This window comes from Uloborus diversus, chromosome 1 (assembly GCF_026930045.1).
Source record: "Uloborus diversus isolate 005 chromosome 1, Udiv.v.3.1, whole genome shotgun sequence".
NCBI classification, from domain to species: Eukaryota; Metazoa; Arthropoda; class Arachnida; order Araneae; family Uloboridae; genus Uloborus; species Uloborus diversus.
This window is the reverse complement of record NC_072731.1, coordinates 240,394,595-240,411,009: the sequence shown is the minus strand read 5'-3', so window position 1 is coordinate 240,411,009 and position 16,415 is coordinate 240,394,595. Positions and strand designations below refer to the sequence as shown.

The window sequence follows — 16,415 nt, the reverse complement described above, 5'->3', positions numbered from 1 at the left end:
GCATGGATCAGCTTTGCGGACCACATGTAGCCCACAGGTCGCAGGTTGGGCAACACAGTTGTAGAAAATTTAAACCACGCGACAAAATAATGTGTCTTTTGTATGGCAACAAAGTGATAAACGTTCCTCTCCGTTACGATGGCAGAATTCGATCCCCCTAATTAACGAAGGTGAAACTCTAGCTTAATAAATCAGTTGTCTGTAAACAACAGTAATTTAAAAATTGTTGATAACGAGAAATACTTGAGGCGTTTAATATCGAAACCGGGTCAATACAGACGAAAAAAAAATTCACGGATTAAGCTGTTTTTTTTAAATTATTATTTATTATTTTAAGCAAACCAATTTTCGACTGCAGTTTTAGACCTGGTTGAGCTAGATAAACCACCAAGAAATAATCAAATTTTGAAGTAAAAACTGTTGAAAATGAATGGATCGGGGGCTCGTTATGATACGAAACGCCTGATTTTAAGAACGAAATTTTAATACTTGGGCTGCGGAGTCGAAAGAAAAATGACCGGCTCTCCTACTCCGACTTCTTTACTTTAAAATCAGTTCGACTCCAAGTCTTACTCCACAGTCTTGGCAGAATTAAGGACTCGGAGGGAAAGTGAAGGACTCTGACTCTTGGGAATTTAAATGTTTTTGATTCCCGATTTCGACTCCTTTACCCTAAAATCAGTCCGACTCCGATTCCACGACGCAAACTCAGACTCCGCAGCTCTGATTAATTAAACAAGGAAATTTTTTGGGCGGAAAAGTATAATATGCAACAATTAAAGGTAGGAAAATAAGTAGATCAATTAATTTATTTTATGTATTATCTTACAGTTGGAACATATTCCTTGGATTCTCTTCTCATTAAAATGAAAAAGAAGAAGAATTGTAAAGTATCTCCTTAATACATTCATTACATAGAACAAAAAAAAATACACCTATTCTAAAAAAATCAATTTCCAACCGGGCAAAAATTTTAAACGTAACAATTATTTATGTAAAAATGTAAAATGAATATGACTTGTCAAACAGAAAATAAAACCTTCCTCTCATGTTAAACCTATTCTTACAGTAAATTATATATTTATGAAAAAATAAGATGAAATATTTTACGTACTCTGGAAGTTTACTAATATTGTTTTGGCTACAAGTCTCACTATCGTATTCCATTCTCTTTTTCTCTCATCCGCATAAATATTTGAGGTTTTTCAACATAAAACACATTGAAACTTTTTTTTTCTTTTTTTTTTGAGGGGAGAAGGGGGAGGGGGAGCTTGAAGCATACAATTCTTTTTTTCAAAAAATAAGTAAAACGCCCCCTCCCCCTCTCCTATATAAAAAAGAAGGTATTAAGATTCAACTCCAAATTGTGAAACAGACATTATTGTAACTAATTGAGTATTGCGGAAATTGCAATTAGCTTTCCTCATGTTAAATACCATGACCTAATTTTCTACCCACGATTTGATTGAATATCATTCATTCTGTCATTAAAAGTTATTTCTGGTATAATTTGTTGAAGCAACAATACTTAGCCAATAACATATAGCTCATCTTCAATTTATATCCTTAATATTTCGGTTTCCTGTTTGTATAGAAATGCGTAATTAATGATCACTTACCTTTTCGAAATTCAAATCTATAACACGTTCTTCGTTCCCGTTCCAATAAGTTTGATATTTCATCTTCTATATGCACAGAACGTTAAGTTTTGGATTGAAAACTTATTCATAAACATGAATTATGTAGCTAACGATATCATCTTTTGTTGCATGATTTTTTTTACTTTCTTCTATATCTAATATATAGAAGAAAGTATTGGATTCGTGAAAATTTTCGAATTTCGAATTTTGACGGATTCGAACGTTTTGAGGTGTGCTGAGTTCATTTCGACTATTTTTGGAAAATGTCTGTCTGTCTGTGTGTGTGTGTGTATGTATGTGTGTGTGTGTATGTATGTGTGTCACGTCTGTGTGTGACCAGTTTTTTGTGGCCGCTCTACAGCAAAAACTACCGCATGAAATCGAACGAAATTTGGTACACATATGTGCCCGTATGTGAACTTGTGCCCATTGGTTTTTGGCGCGAATTCCTCCAAGGGGGGTGGAGCAATGGGACGTTTTTTGAGTTACGCGTGCTTGCTATTCCTCAGGAAGTAACTGGCGGAATCAAACAAAATTTGGTCCATATGTTGCCATTAACAGGAACAGGTGCTGATTCAATTTTGGTGTCAATAACTCAAACGGGGGTTGAGCTATAGAACGTTTTTTTGTCATCAATTGTGACTGCTGTATCTCAAGAAATAATGAACGGAATGAAAGAAAAATTTATCGGCAAGTAGCCCTTAGTGGGTATAAGAGCTGATTTTATTTTGGTGTCAACAGCTAAAAAGGGGGGGTAGCGCAATCGCCCGTTCTTTTTTTCCATTGTGAGTACCCTATCTCAAGAAGTAATGCTACGTTCTGGTTGAAATTTGGAATATATGTGAATCCATACGTAAACAGGCTTTGGTTCAATTTTGACGCCAATCGCTCCAAGAGGTGTTGATTTTTTTTTTTTTTTTGCGAATAAAAATAGCTTTATTAATGCAACAATAAGAAAGATAAATCGTAATAGATTGTCGTCTGCGTATTTCTCGTGATTTTAATTGTATGGAAATGATCGGAAATATTATCTCAATGATTTAAAATTTTTAACTGTTGCCATCTTATGTTTGTTAACAAATAAAATATTTAATTAATTCAAGCAAGGCTTTTAAAATAACTTTCAATTTTCGCTCTTTGCTTTGCTTTTGCAATAATTCAGACATTGGGATGGTCGTCAAGTTTTTGCATGTGTAATTTTGTTTTTGTTGGGAATATTGCTTTCTCGTCAAGCATGGGGAGGGATCAGAAAAGAAAAAAAAGAAAAATATAGAAGAAAGTTTCGTGATGGTCACAACATACTAGTTTCGCTATGCAAGCATATGAATCTCGTGGACCAGAAAATTATACAGACACACACACATATTTATATATATATATATATATATATATATATATATATATATATATATATATATATATATATATATATATATATATATATATATATATATATATATATATATATATATATATATATATATATAATATATATATATATATATATATAAAACATACGTATATATTTGAAATAACATCGGAAAATCTGGAAAAAGAATAAAATTAGAAACTGAAAATTGTTTTCATCACTACTTAGTTCTTATTTTCTTAAAGCGAAATTTGAAAATATTTTGCAGAAACCGATTGCTTAATGTTGTGCTAAAAATTTGTAACGTTGTTACTATTTTCCTGCATCTAGTAAACTAAAACTTAAAGCAATGTTGGGGAATGTGGGGTAAGTGAGGGTTAAGATGACTGAGCTTTATCAAAACGAACCAATTGGAAATTTGTTTTTAAAATCACAGTACATAAAGAAAGACCATTGTATTTTATAATAAAATTTGCATTGAGTCACTATTCTTTACTGTTGGCAGTAAAATTGTTACTTCAAAAAAAAGTGAAAATTTTTCACTTTTTTTTTCATGGGGCAAACTGAAAAATTAAATATTTTTGGAATGAAATATTTTCTTTTCTTCGTAAAAAATATTTTTGAACAACAAATTAATGAGCAAATAAAAGGATAATTGAATGAATGAAGAGATAATGAAACATTAAACTAAAAAAAATTAAATAAATAAATTAATTAATTAATACATGATTAAAATGAGTGAATAAATTAGTGAATGAATCAAAAAAATGGGTGAATGAATGAAGCAAAAAAGAGAATTATTAAATGAAGGGATGTTAATAGATCAGTTAATGAATACGTAGGTTATTTAGTAAATGATTGAATGAGTAACCGAAATAAATTAATTTTACTTTGCCCCATCCAATTTTCCATGCATGTCCTTGACTAATTATGAAAAAATATTAAAAATACAAACAAGCTAAATATTAACTAAATGAATCGTGTACCGAATATTAGACGTTCTCAATTAATATTTAAAATGTTGATAACAAGAACTTTATCAGTTTATAATATCAAAATAATTTTCGACTTACAACAAAATAAATCAATTTAAGTACCAATTTTTGAAAATTGCTTGTATTATCATATGCTTTGATTTTCAGAGTTAATTTTTTCTTTTCTGGAATAGACTACACATGTTACTACATAGTTAAAGTATTACTAAGTAAATGGCACTAAAAGCGGAGTAAATATTTCACCATTTCACTTTTCCCCTCTATTTCACTTTGCTCCATATTTCCCTGCTATTTCTTCTTCATAATAATAATAATAATAATAATAATAATAATAATAATAATAATAATAATAGCAGTAAAAGAAAGTGGCTAAATTGTTGGGAAATACCAAAAATATTTGGCAAAAAGAAATTTTGTTTCTTCAACATTAATGTGGTTATACATCTGCAATTAATATAAAAGTAATTTTGAGGAACTTACTGCAGTTCTTTACATTTATTACTATTATTACTATTACACATTAAAATTAAATTACATACAAATTATTGATAATTAATTCTAATTATAATTAAATATTGATTTAAATTAAAACTACAAAATAGTTTAATAAATAAATTTAACATCAAGCATTTAATCAATTACTTTTTGCTACAGTAACTATAATATATAAATATCTGATTAAATTTTCATTCTTTTTATTAATTGCAGTAAACAAATATTATAAACATTAATTAATGTTTTGTAGAAACGCTACTGTTATTTTACATTGAGAAGGATTCGAAGTTCGTAGTTCTCCTATCACTGACTGCAATGTGTTTCTACGGCAACAGCTTTGATTATGCCAAAAAAATGAATTCACAGGTTCTTAATTGCCTTTTAGAAAAAACTCGTTCGCTGAGATATTAGGATTACGGATTACACATATATGTATATCTTTAAACAATTTTACAAAATTAATAATTTTATTTCAAAGTATGCTCTAAAAATATTCAGAAAAATTAGATAAAGAAGGATTTTTTTTATCATTGTTTATAAATTAAAAGAAACGTTTGTGGGAAGAAAAAAACAGATTTTTGAAAATTTTAATGTGATTAACTATGGTGTTTTTTCTAACTCCACGGTCAATCTTAAGTGTAAGATTCCCCTGAAGTATAAGTGCATGCATTTTCGCAACACTATATTCCAAATTTATAAAATGAGCAAAGAATAAATGATGGAGTTAAAACTGCTTTTTTCTTTCTTTTATTTTAAATAAATAATTAAACTAATAAATAAATAATAGATGAAATATTCATGCGCAGTTGTTATCTGTTATATAGTTTATTCTTTTTTTCATTTTTAGTAGAATAGGTTTTTAGTATAAATGACTTTCTAAACTGTACACGACAGCTCAGGAGTGAAAAGAGATAAAAATTTAAAATTAAAAAAAAGAGCATACAGTTTTAAATATTTAATAATAATTTCTGCCACAAACCTGCTTTCCTGTTTACAAAATTTTACATTTTTACTAAAATTAATTAATTATTAGACAATATTTTCCCAGTTACCATGAGCAAAGCATGTTTATTTATTTATTTATTTATTTAATTTTAATCATAGAGAAGACATCTGTATTTTCTTTACAAATATGATTGCTTGAGAGAATATTTATCAATAAAAATATGAAAATTAGTAATATTAGAAAGAAAAAGTCTAAAAGAATGTGACTCGGCTACATTTTTTCTCTCTCTGTTTATATGTTAAACTTTTTTTTTTATTTTTTTTAATGTACTTTATTAATATGAGCGTCAAGTTATTCTGTCACCTTCTTCACATCTGAGTGATTAACTTTTTTTTTCTTGAAACTTATTGCCTCACAATGAACTTCGGGTGGATCGGGGTCGAACACCACAGTGACAGAAATTCTCACTTTATCCTGAAACGTAAGGAAATGTGAATGAAAAATAGTTATCAAAGGTTATAATCCCTTTCCTCCCACAAAATATACGTATGTCGTATATATATATATATATATATATATATATATATATGAAACATACAAGCCAAATACCAGATATTAAACAAACTATATAAATAATAATGATGAGAAAAAGGAAAATTGCAAACAGCTATTTAATAGGAAAAGACAAAGTATGAATCCAGAGCTCATCAGCCGTGGAGGATTCAATAAATATGGTCAAAAGACCAAAAAATTTAACTATGAACCAAAAGAGAGTGTTTAAGCTCCAATACATGCAATATAGAGTAACATTGGGCAAATGCACCACGTGTTGAACTATAAGCTATAAACTTGTTTATTGTTCATAGTTTAACATGTGGTGCATTTGCCCAATTGTTACTCTATATTGCATGTACTGGAGCCTAAACACTGTCTTTTAGTCCATAGTTAAATTTTTTGGTCTTTTCCTATTAAATAGTATATATATATATATATATATATATATATATATATATATATATATATATATATATATATATATATATATATATATATATATATATATATATATATATATATATATATATATATATATATATATATATATATATATATATATATATATATATATATTTGTTTTTTGTTTTTTTGTTTTTTTTAATGAAATTTATTGCAAAAACGGTTACAAATATCAAGTTCACTAATAAGAACTTGTTTACTAAAAAAAGTTAGAAGTTTAACTTTTTTAGAAAAAAGTTTTATATTAGTGAAGTTTATATTAGTATGGTTTAAGGCTTCTAAAGTTTCAAAACTTTAAAATTAGCTCAGTTTATTACAAAGTTTTGAAACTTTAAAACAAATTCTGTCTGAATGAAAAGAGGACACTTAAATGACTTTCATTTTAATTTTTGATGTAAGACATTTGGAATCATCAAGTATTTATTCTCAATGCTAAAAAGTGTTCTCAAAGAAGTTAATGTTTCTTTTGAATTAAAAACCTCAGCATGGTTGTCTTAAAATAATTTGATTAGAGGAACATATTTCCTTTGGAGATGTTTCATATGACACTAGTTTATCACTTTCAATTCGTTTGTAAAATAATTTCAATGAACAGTACAAAACAACAATCGAGCGAGGGTCAGTATCGCACTAAGCAACAGCAATTAGCCCGGGGAAAATCACAAAGAATCTGATTTATTGTTAGTTTGTGATAGAAATGCGTCAACAAAAGAGGGGGGGGTCTACACCCTCGATGAGGACATCGTCCCCCTTTCTACGAAAGAATTTTTTTTTTTAATTTGAAAAAAAAATCAACTTTTTCCTTTTTATTTTAACAAAGCTATGACGTTTGCTTAATTTTGAAGAAGTAATTTATATTTTCTACAATGTTAACATTAGACTTTGCTTGAAAGAAGCAGATGAAGTAAAATTAATGTGTCAATAATGCACATATAACTGTTTAAATTTTACATGCAATACTGTATTTTAATGGAAATTCAAATCGTTCGAAATGGATTTTTAAGTAGTAGTTTTACATTTTTCACACTTTTTGTCTGAATGCCTTTTGCAGGGCTAAAACCATTATGTAAATTGGTTTCCCCCTCTGTTGTTTTAAAAAGGAATTTCAGTAGTTTTTGAAGCGGGCTTATAGATTTTGATTTTAGTGGGATTAAGAATGGAAATAGAAATGAAGGGACGCACTGGTATTTGCTGAAGAAGTAGGGGACGCGTCTACCCCACATCTGAAACTGGTCTAGAATGAAAATGATTTTTTTTTTTTTTCAAAATCATTTTATGGTCTTATTTTAGAAATTACTATCATATTTGTGTAATCTGAAATACAAATTCAAACATAGAAGTCAAAAACAGCACACGCACTAATAAACGAACTTGCTTGAACTGTTTGACGTCAATAAAATATTTATACGATCGAATAAGAAATTCACGTATACTTTCATTGTTATTCAGATGCATTCCTTTCATTCTGAAAATGAAGTTAATTATGGCAAAGAAATGTTTTCCTCTAATAGATGTGTTGACGTATTAATCGCCTCTGACGTAAATATAATGACAAATTTGAGGAGACTGTTCTGTTTCATTTTTTCAAGGTTAATCTGATTTGAAGACATCTATTTTTGGAAAAGAACTTCTCAGTGATATTTGAAAGGTAATAATTATTTTGTTCCCTGCAGGAAAAAGTGGTGATGTTTTAGGGATCACTGATGATGGCTTAATTGGCTTATATTATTTTATTGGAGCGCTTAAAATAGTACATTCATTTGAAAGTATATTGCTTTTTAAATTCACTTTGAATCAAGTACAAACGCTGCTTGCGTCATGGTCCCCTCATTCATACCCCTCCCCCCCCTCAAACATATCTTTTGCCACTCGCCCCCTTCCGTTTTTGCCAATAGGTAGACAAAAAAAAGTTCTTACCCAGGCTCGTCATTTCGAATTTTTCCAGAGAGGGATTGGGCGGGGGGGGGGGGGGAGAAAGGGTTTGTATTCAACGTAAATTTTCCAAAAACCACGCCCACTTTGACGCAAATACATTAACTGTCCAAAGTCAACAAGGGACAATTGACCCCACCCGACGCCCCTTAATGATGGGCCAGCTTTTATCACTTTGTTTTCCCATACCAATACCCTCTGAAGTAAGTTGGGACATATTGCGGAGGTAAGCCCCGTCCCCCCTCCCATGCAGGGCTTGCGTTCGTTTTTGTAACCCCACTTATATGTAAAACCATTCATCTTCCAAAGCCAGAGGTGAAATTGACGCTCCCTGACTCTCTGATACCTTTATGCAGAGTTGCCAACTTTTGAAAATCTAAATTAGTAGCAAAGTTCTGCGCCGCGGGGGAGGGGGGGGGTGCTTGAAACGGCACATTTAATTACAAATCTAACAGACGCAACAAATAATTTACATGATTTACGCTCACAATATCCCGAAATTAACCCTTCTAGTTTATAACCAAACAGATTTATTTCAAGCGAGGGGGGGGGGGGGGTATAATCGAGATTTTTTGAAAATTGCTTTTTTTTGTTTTTTGGTATTAATTTAAGAATGCAAAAAGGGAAATAATAAGTACGCATTCAATACTAGTATTAAACAAGAATTACAAATGAGTTAATAATACCCGGTCATAATTTTACAGAAGTAATAGATTGTATGGGTAGCCATTTTAGATCAAAAAAAGGTTTAGTGCTTTAAGTTGGAGAAACACTTTTAATATAGCACTTAAAAATTCATCATTTTCTGTGTGTAATAAGGTTGCAAGAAATGAAAAGCAAAATTTTAGTGTAATTGTTCCAGAATAAAAGCAAAAATCCGAATCGCAGAATTTAGAAGAGTTAAACATTTCTGTATTCAAATTCGTTTATTAACTTAATTTGTCCCTAAAAAATTGGCTATTTCAAGTTTTGTGATAATCTTCAAACATCGCGTTTTCAGAATGGCGTCAAGATGAAGATAGTTCCTTTTTACCAGCTTAAGAGAAAATGTCCATTTCATATAAGATAAAATGAAGTACAATCATAAAAGTTTCTTTGTAACATATATGAACAAAAAAAAGGGGGCGACCTTAATGCGTCTAATAAGGTGGAAGAAATAAATCGCTAAAACTGGCAATTTCTTGAAAACCTAAACCTGCACATGGAGGGGAGAACTAAAATACAAAAACCGTTCAGACAAAAAGCTGAAAATTATGTGTTTTTTTTCCTTTTTTTTATTGTTTTTTTGGGACAATTTCTTTTTAAAAAAATTTAATTTCATTTTGTTTGTTTTTAAACAAAAAATTGGAACATTAGTTAGCACAAAAACAAAATGATCTAAATGATTAATAATATGGATATTATCTATAGCGATTGAAATTTTAGTTGGAGTTCAAAAAAAAAAAAAAAAAAAAAACAGAGAAGAATATAGTAAGTTTTGGATTGTTTTCGATCGTCGTAGTTCAGGTACTGGGAAAAATTATACCGGAGGCAAAATTGTATTTTCATATAATTTCGTGCTAAACATTCTTGTAATATTTTTATTAATCTTAATATATAAAAATCAATGTCCTGAGATAACATATATATATATATACATATATACATATATATATCAACGCACAGCCAATACCACTGAAGCCTCAGACTTGAAATTTGGCAGGCATGTCCACATGATTACGAAAGTATCCACTAAGAAAGGATTTTTCGAAATATCAATTAGTTTAGGAGAAATTAATTAAAACCCCTTAATTTCTGTGACATTAAAACCTGTCAATGAAATTTAAATCCATTATTTTCGGAGGCTTTCCTCCATTCAAATCATTATTCAGTACTTCATCTCAACTTTTTGTCGATCGCGAATTTTAAATTTAATATTGTTTTTGTTTCTCACGTGATTCTTCAAGGCTTTTCTCAAGTCAAATAATAACGTTTCTGTCTTTTGCTCTCATTTTTTCAAAACTAGAAACGAAGTTTTTAAGAACATCATCACAGGCACACTATCCTTTTGAATTTAGAAGAGTGCACTTTCCTGTAAAAGTTTGCTTTGCAGCAACCGTTAATAAGTCACAAGGACAGACATTAAAAGTAGCAGGGATCGATTTAAGAGAAGACTGTTTTTCACACCGCCAATTTTATGTAGCTTGCTCCAGAGTCAGTTCATCAAGCAGCTTAATAATTTTAGCACCAGAAAAAAAACCCCAAAATGTTGTATACAAAGAAGTTTTTGCTTAAACACGCAGGCATAATAATAAAATGTGGATGGCCTGCGTTTTCAAAGAAAATCAATGCTTTAAAAGGATCATTAATGACAGTTAAGGATCGGTTAAGGACAAGGGCATATAAGGAGTCCAGGGGCCCCGGGATCCTCCCAAAATTAGAAAAAAATTATAGGTAATAAGTAATTATTATAGGGGATTTTCGAAACTAGGTGCACCAAGCACTGTTAACCCCTGCTTATTCCATTACCCGAGCAATACCGGGTACGGGAATGCTAGTCATTTATAACAAAGCATATTTTTCTCTCGCCAACGAAATAAATTCAGCGTTTTTAACTAACTTTTACAGCATAATATATTACTATATTTATATAATACGTTATTGCTCTCCTTCACGAAACAGCAAACTTTTCTTCTACCCCCCCCCCTCCCTCTCCTCTTTTTTTCGTGGCAACTCGATTGTATTTAGAATAAAGATTGTGCTGCTTTTTAATTTTAAATTATGATACTTCCAAAATGTTTCGTTTACTTGACACATGGCTATATTATGTTAGAAAAATGTATTATACTGTTCGACGTCATCATACTAAACTGCATAATGTCAGCGATATTTTCGAATTCCATTTCTTACTGTTTGTCCTGAAACCAATTAGGAAACAATTCAATAAACAAGTAAACGTCTTTTTATTTTCTCCTTTGCCTCTCTTGAGAGAGCAATTCTTACTTATTTGTTTTCATCATAGATTTTTGAACTTTTATAGAAATTATAATGTATATATGCAGGGAATGTACTATATACAGGGTCCGACAAATCCCGGGATCCAGGTTGACGAAAAAAAAAATAGTGACCAGGTATTTCCGAACCAATATTTTTCAAAAGCCATGTCACTCTGAATTTACCTACAAACTCGGAGAAATCATTTGTCTGGCTCCTAACATTTTAATAATTTTTTTCAGTTTCTCTCCATGAACATTTTTCCACCGAACATGAAATCAAAAATTCCTATGTTATCAATTTTTATTATTGGAGAATTTTTATTTAGATAATTTAACCATTGAAAAAAGAAAAAGAAAGAAAAATATTTTCTTCATTAGCAGAAGTAGAAGAAACTGCTCCTATTAAAAGTGAACAAATTTTTTTGCAATAATTAACTAAAAATCACTTATTGTTTTTTGGTAATTTTTAATAACGCTCTCTTCCAAACATTTAATTAAGTGAAAGTTGAATTTGAACAAAAATAAACAAATAAAAAAAACCCGAATGAAAGACACATTAAACGTATTAAAAAAAACGATATTATTTACTCTCCAATGTACGGTTGTATTATTAAACACAACTATGCCAAAGAAGCGCCCGCCAGTGGCTCCCAAATTCCGATTTCTGACATCTGACAGCTCCCGTCGCCCATGATCCGAGATTCTAGAAGAGCTCACAGACCACTCAGCAACCACGTGCCCGGCGGCGCCCAGAGGCGTGGCACAGCGCTCTGCGAGAGCCAATGAGAAGCCTCCTTGCTCACCTGATCGTGGAACGATGCAATGTAGCGGATATGGAACGAACCAAAACGATGCAGGGATAAGCTACTCTCTTTCTAATAATTAGCAAGCCTCTGCAATTTATCCTTGTTTTTGTAATTACTCGAATTGTATTTTTATGATATTTTATGCGCAAACGAGAATTTTCCTCCTTCAGTTGATGTGCGTGGACGCTTCAACACTGCATCGATAACGCCGAGTGGAGAGTATGTGATAAGATCGTGACGTACTTCCGTTTAAACTGCCGAGGAAAAAGGCTATTATTGCCTAAGGCGATCTACACGTTTTAAAAAGCAGCTATGTCGCACAACTCGGAACGCCCAAGGCGATTATCTTACGCAGGATTGGTGAGGCTACCTCAAGAAAAGTCAAGAAGAGTTTCCGACGCTGGTCAGAGTGGAATTTATTCTTCCGCCGCGTGTATGACATTGAATAGCGGTGCTACCTCCGAAGCACTCGAGCCAGTATCTTCTATATTGCACGACTCCGGTAGGTACGAAATGAATTTAAACCGCCCGACACGTCGTACCAGCCGGCCAAGCCGCGATGATAGTTTTACGTGCTCTCAGCAATCAGTCCTCAGTGCTATGGACAGATTTGTTAAAGCAGTGAATAACATGGATTCTACTGTTTTGGTGCCTTCTCGTCTGCAGGACATGGACGTCGGAAACGAAAACAGTAAATTTTCTGGCTGCTTGCCTGCAGGCCTCAACAATACCGACGTGTACAGATTCTATTCAATGCTAAAAGATGTGAAAAATGAGTTGTTGTGGGGACCTACAGCCATAGCTCCTGCCCATTCATTACCTTGCAGCGGTAGGTCATCTCCGAGTAATACTAGAGTCATGAAGCATATACGCCAGCCGTCAGATGATAGTTTAGGTAGCACTGGTTTCCCATCGGACCAAGAAACCGATAGTGATATTGAAAGTGTTGTGACAGATCGGGACAGTATGGACGAACACACCTCTACGCCTCCTGGCAATCACCTAGCCTCTGCTTTCCGTCACCATTTACTGGGACTGCATACGATTTTGAATGATCTCGCGGATTCAGCAGACTATTTGTCTTCGAGGTATCAAGAAGAAATAGAAGCTCCTTCTTCATAACCTAAATATAAGTGTAAATTTGTCAAATTGAAACATATTTTGCAATTTGGAGTAGTGCTCTCAGCAGATCTTTTGATTACATTTCCAAAGATGGGAAGTTTTTAAAACCCAGTTCTGCTGGATTGCTCTCCTTTTCAAGTTAACTGTTGAATTCTACATAGATAATTTAAAAATTGTAAAAAATCTCATCCTTTTGTCATGGACCAGACATTGTTTTAACATCCATTTTAGGAAGAACTCTGGATTTGCTAGCAGTTTTGGAGCGAATTGATTGAAAAATTCAGGCAAGCTTTTTAGTGACTCCAAATAGAATATTCCTATTGCTTTATTTTTCGTGTGACTTATTCTTCCGGTGCACTATTCCTATCTGTTACAAAACTTCCCGATTGCATGATGAGTTTTTCGGCGAATGATAGTTGAATATTATTTTTATCATGGTATATCAAGTAATTTTCTGAAAAGTTTTATTTAAAATATGTTAAATTCTCGATGGCTTTTAAACTGCTAGTTTCAATATCGTTTCAGTTCCTTTAAAGTGCTGTAGAAACTAAAGGTAAAATAGCAGCTCAGTGTTATGCATTTTCAATATTGCCTCTCCTAGTCTTATAAAGTTTGACATTCCTGGTTCGCAGAAATGTTTATATTGTATTTATTTCGGTATTGTATTCTGTGTATTTGAAGTGCTTAAATCTTCAGTGAACGGTCATTGGTTCAGTTATCAGCTATATTGTGTCAAACAAGGCATTATTGTTTGTATATATTGCATGTATTTTTACGAGAGTAATTATAGATATTTAAATAAATTGTACTGAAACATAATGTACAAATTTCTTGATTTGCTCCTTCGTAAAATTTTGTTATAAATTTTCCAAATGGACTCATTCATACCATCAACATTTATTATCGTACTTGTGTAATATATTATCCTACTTAAAGTGGAACATCGGTTAATGTTATGTGTTCAAAAAAAAACTTAATTTCTAAGTATTGTGATAGTTAACTAAAAGGGAATTTTAAACTAAAAATTTTCTTACCACATCATATTAATTTATGCATTCTCGTTCAGGTTCAATTTTCATTTATCATAAATTGTGGTTTTACATATTTTCTAACTACCTACTAAATCTAACATTTAAATTCTGATTCTAATTTTATTAGTGTTTCATGGATAATCATTTTCATTCCATCTTCATTAAAAAATACACATTGGTAACTTGACCTGAATGACCTTTTTGAAGTGTGAGGTATGTAGATTACTGTTTTATTTCATTAAATACTGAAGTCAAATTATTTTATGTAAAATCATTGTTTCTTGTTGCAACTCTTATTAATAAATTATTAGAAAATGCATTTATGGTTATCTAGTTTTTTCTCCGAATTTAGGGCTTCAATGTTGCTGAAGAATTCATCTTTATAGTTTATAAGATTTCTTAATGCATTTATAAGTGCTTGAGGCATTCGAAAAGGTATGCTTGGGTTTAGATTAAATTTCTATTTGCTTGAAATATACATTTTTATTTCTCTCTTAAGTCCTGTAAAATATCTGGGTTATTCCACCATCAAGTTTGGGACAATTTGGACTAAATTTTTGTACAAATACAAATCAATAACGACTGTAAGTAAAAAAGTCATTTACTCAATGGAAATAATTTACTTGTGATTGGTTAAACGGAACTGTTTTCTAATATTGTTTTTATTTTGTTATTTTAAAGGCAAAGTTTGGGTACTTGTCCTGCTGTTGACCATCGGCTTTTTCTCTGAATATATCGAATCCTAATTATATTGTTGTAGCTTAAAACTTTTACTTAGTTTTTGTTTTGATTATTTTTTAGAGTGTAAATTTCAAAAAATTAAATAATAGGGTGTACCACAAAAAAAATACATTTTTTTCCCACTAGTAGCAGTTCAATATGTAGTTCACACAGCAATATTTAAAAACTTTTAATAAATAAAAAAATTATCAAAAGAAATCATGTTACGCTGAGTTAATTTTGTTTTTTAGGATTTTGAAATGAAATATAAAGCTGTCACATTCAGGACAAAATTGCAGAACTGCTTTTTCATGGAATGTCCCGTATTTCATGCTTGCCGAATCTATTGTTTTAACGGGAGACTCCTGTTTTTTACTTCCATATCCCGATTTCCTGTTTTTTATCATTTTCTCCCCTGCAGTTTTTTCTTTCTTTCAACAAAAGTTTCACTTTCTTCTCAATAGATAGCACCTGTTTCTAGTTATCTACCAATGCCAGGCGTCATTAGAATGTAGAACTCCATTGTAGTGCATAAATATATTACTATACATTCTAATATAGTATAATCTAATATATATTCTATGTAGAAGAATATTACTATATTCTTATGCAACCAATTTTCTTTCCAGGCATATGAATTTTATATAAAAATTAAGCTAAAGATCTCCAAAATAGGCACAAACTTGTATTCTTGGGTGATTCTGCGCTATTTTTTCCTAAGCATAGTGTGTTGGAATGTTGAAAACGAGTAGTTGCTAATCGCACCATATTTCCCCACCTGATTTATTTGCGCTGAAAAAATTTGATTTTTTTCCCTGAAAAATAACACTATTTCATTTTTTTATTGCTGTCAAATTTAGTGTGCTGAAGGAATTGATTTGTTCAAGATTTTTACTCAAAAGAATTTTTCGAATTTATAACTCATTTCGTTATTTAGAAGCTTTCCTCATTGCTTGTTCAATGCACCATGTGTTTTTCTGAAAATTTCAGTATTTTCAATCCTTTTGCATCTTGAAAATATTTCTATTATTTTGAAAGTTGAAAATTATTTCAATATATGCCACCTTACACCTACTTCTTTATACTTTATTTTAATAATTTATTCAAATTTTTTTCAAGATTTTAATAATCAAATTTTTGTAGCTACTTTTTTGGTGGGGACTGGGAATGTACGAAATTTTATATGATGTACTTTTGCAGCATTTTGTATTTTTCTTGCTGCTACCAATTAGTTTATACTAATGAGAAAAATCTTTGTTTCATTTAAATTTAAAATTCATGGCATGAAATAGCATTATATAATAATTTTGATGTGAAATTTGTTGCTAGTGAATCATCAATATACCTCGACTAGAATCCTGTTTATT

At 31.0% G+C, this 16,415-nt stretch overlaps 1 protein-coding gene across 1 annotated transcript; it reads left to right on the top strand.

The window, feature by feature from the left end:
• Positions 1 to 12,399: 12,399 nt before the first annotated feature.
• On the top strand, positions 12,400 to 14,116 carry LOC129226038 (mid1-interacting protein 1-B-like). Its single transcript, XM_054860618.1, has one exon. It carries the CDS (start codon positions 12,488 to 12,490, stop codon positions 13,295 to 13,297), a length of 810 nt encoding a protein of 269 aa, XP_054716593.1. The 5' UTR covers positions 12,400 to 12,487; the 3' UTR covers positions 13,298 to 14,116.
• The last annotated feature ends 2,299 nt before the right edge of the window (positions 14,117 to 16,415 follow it).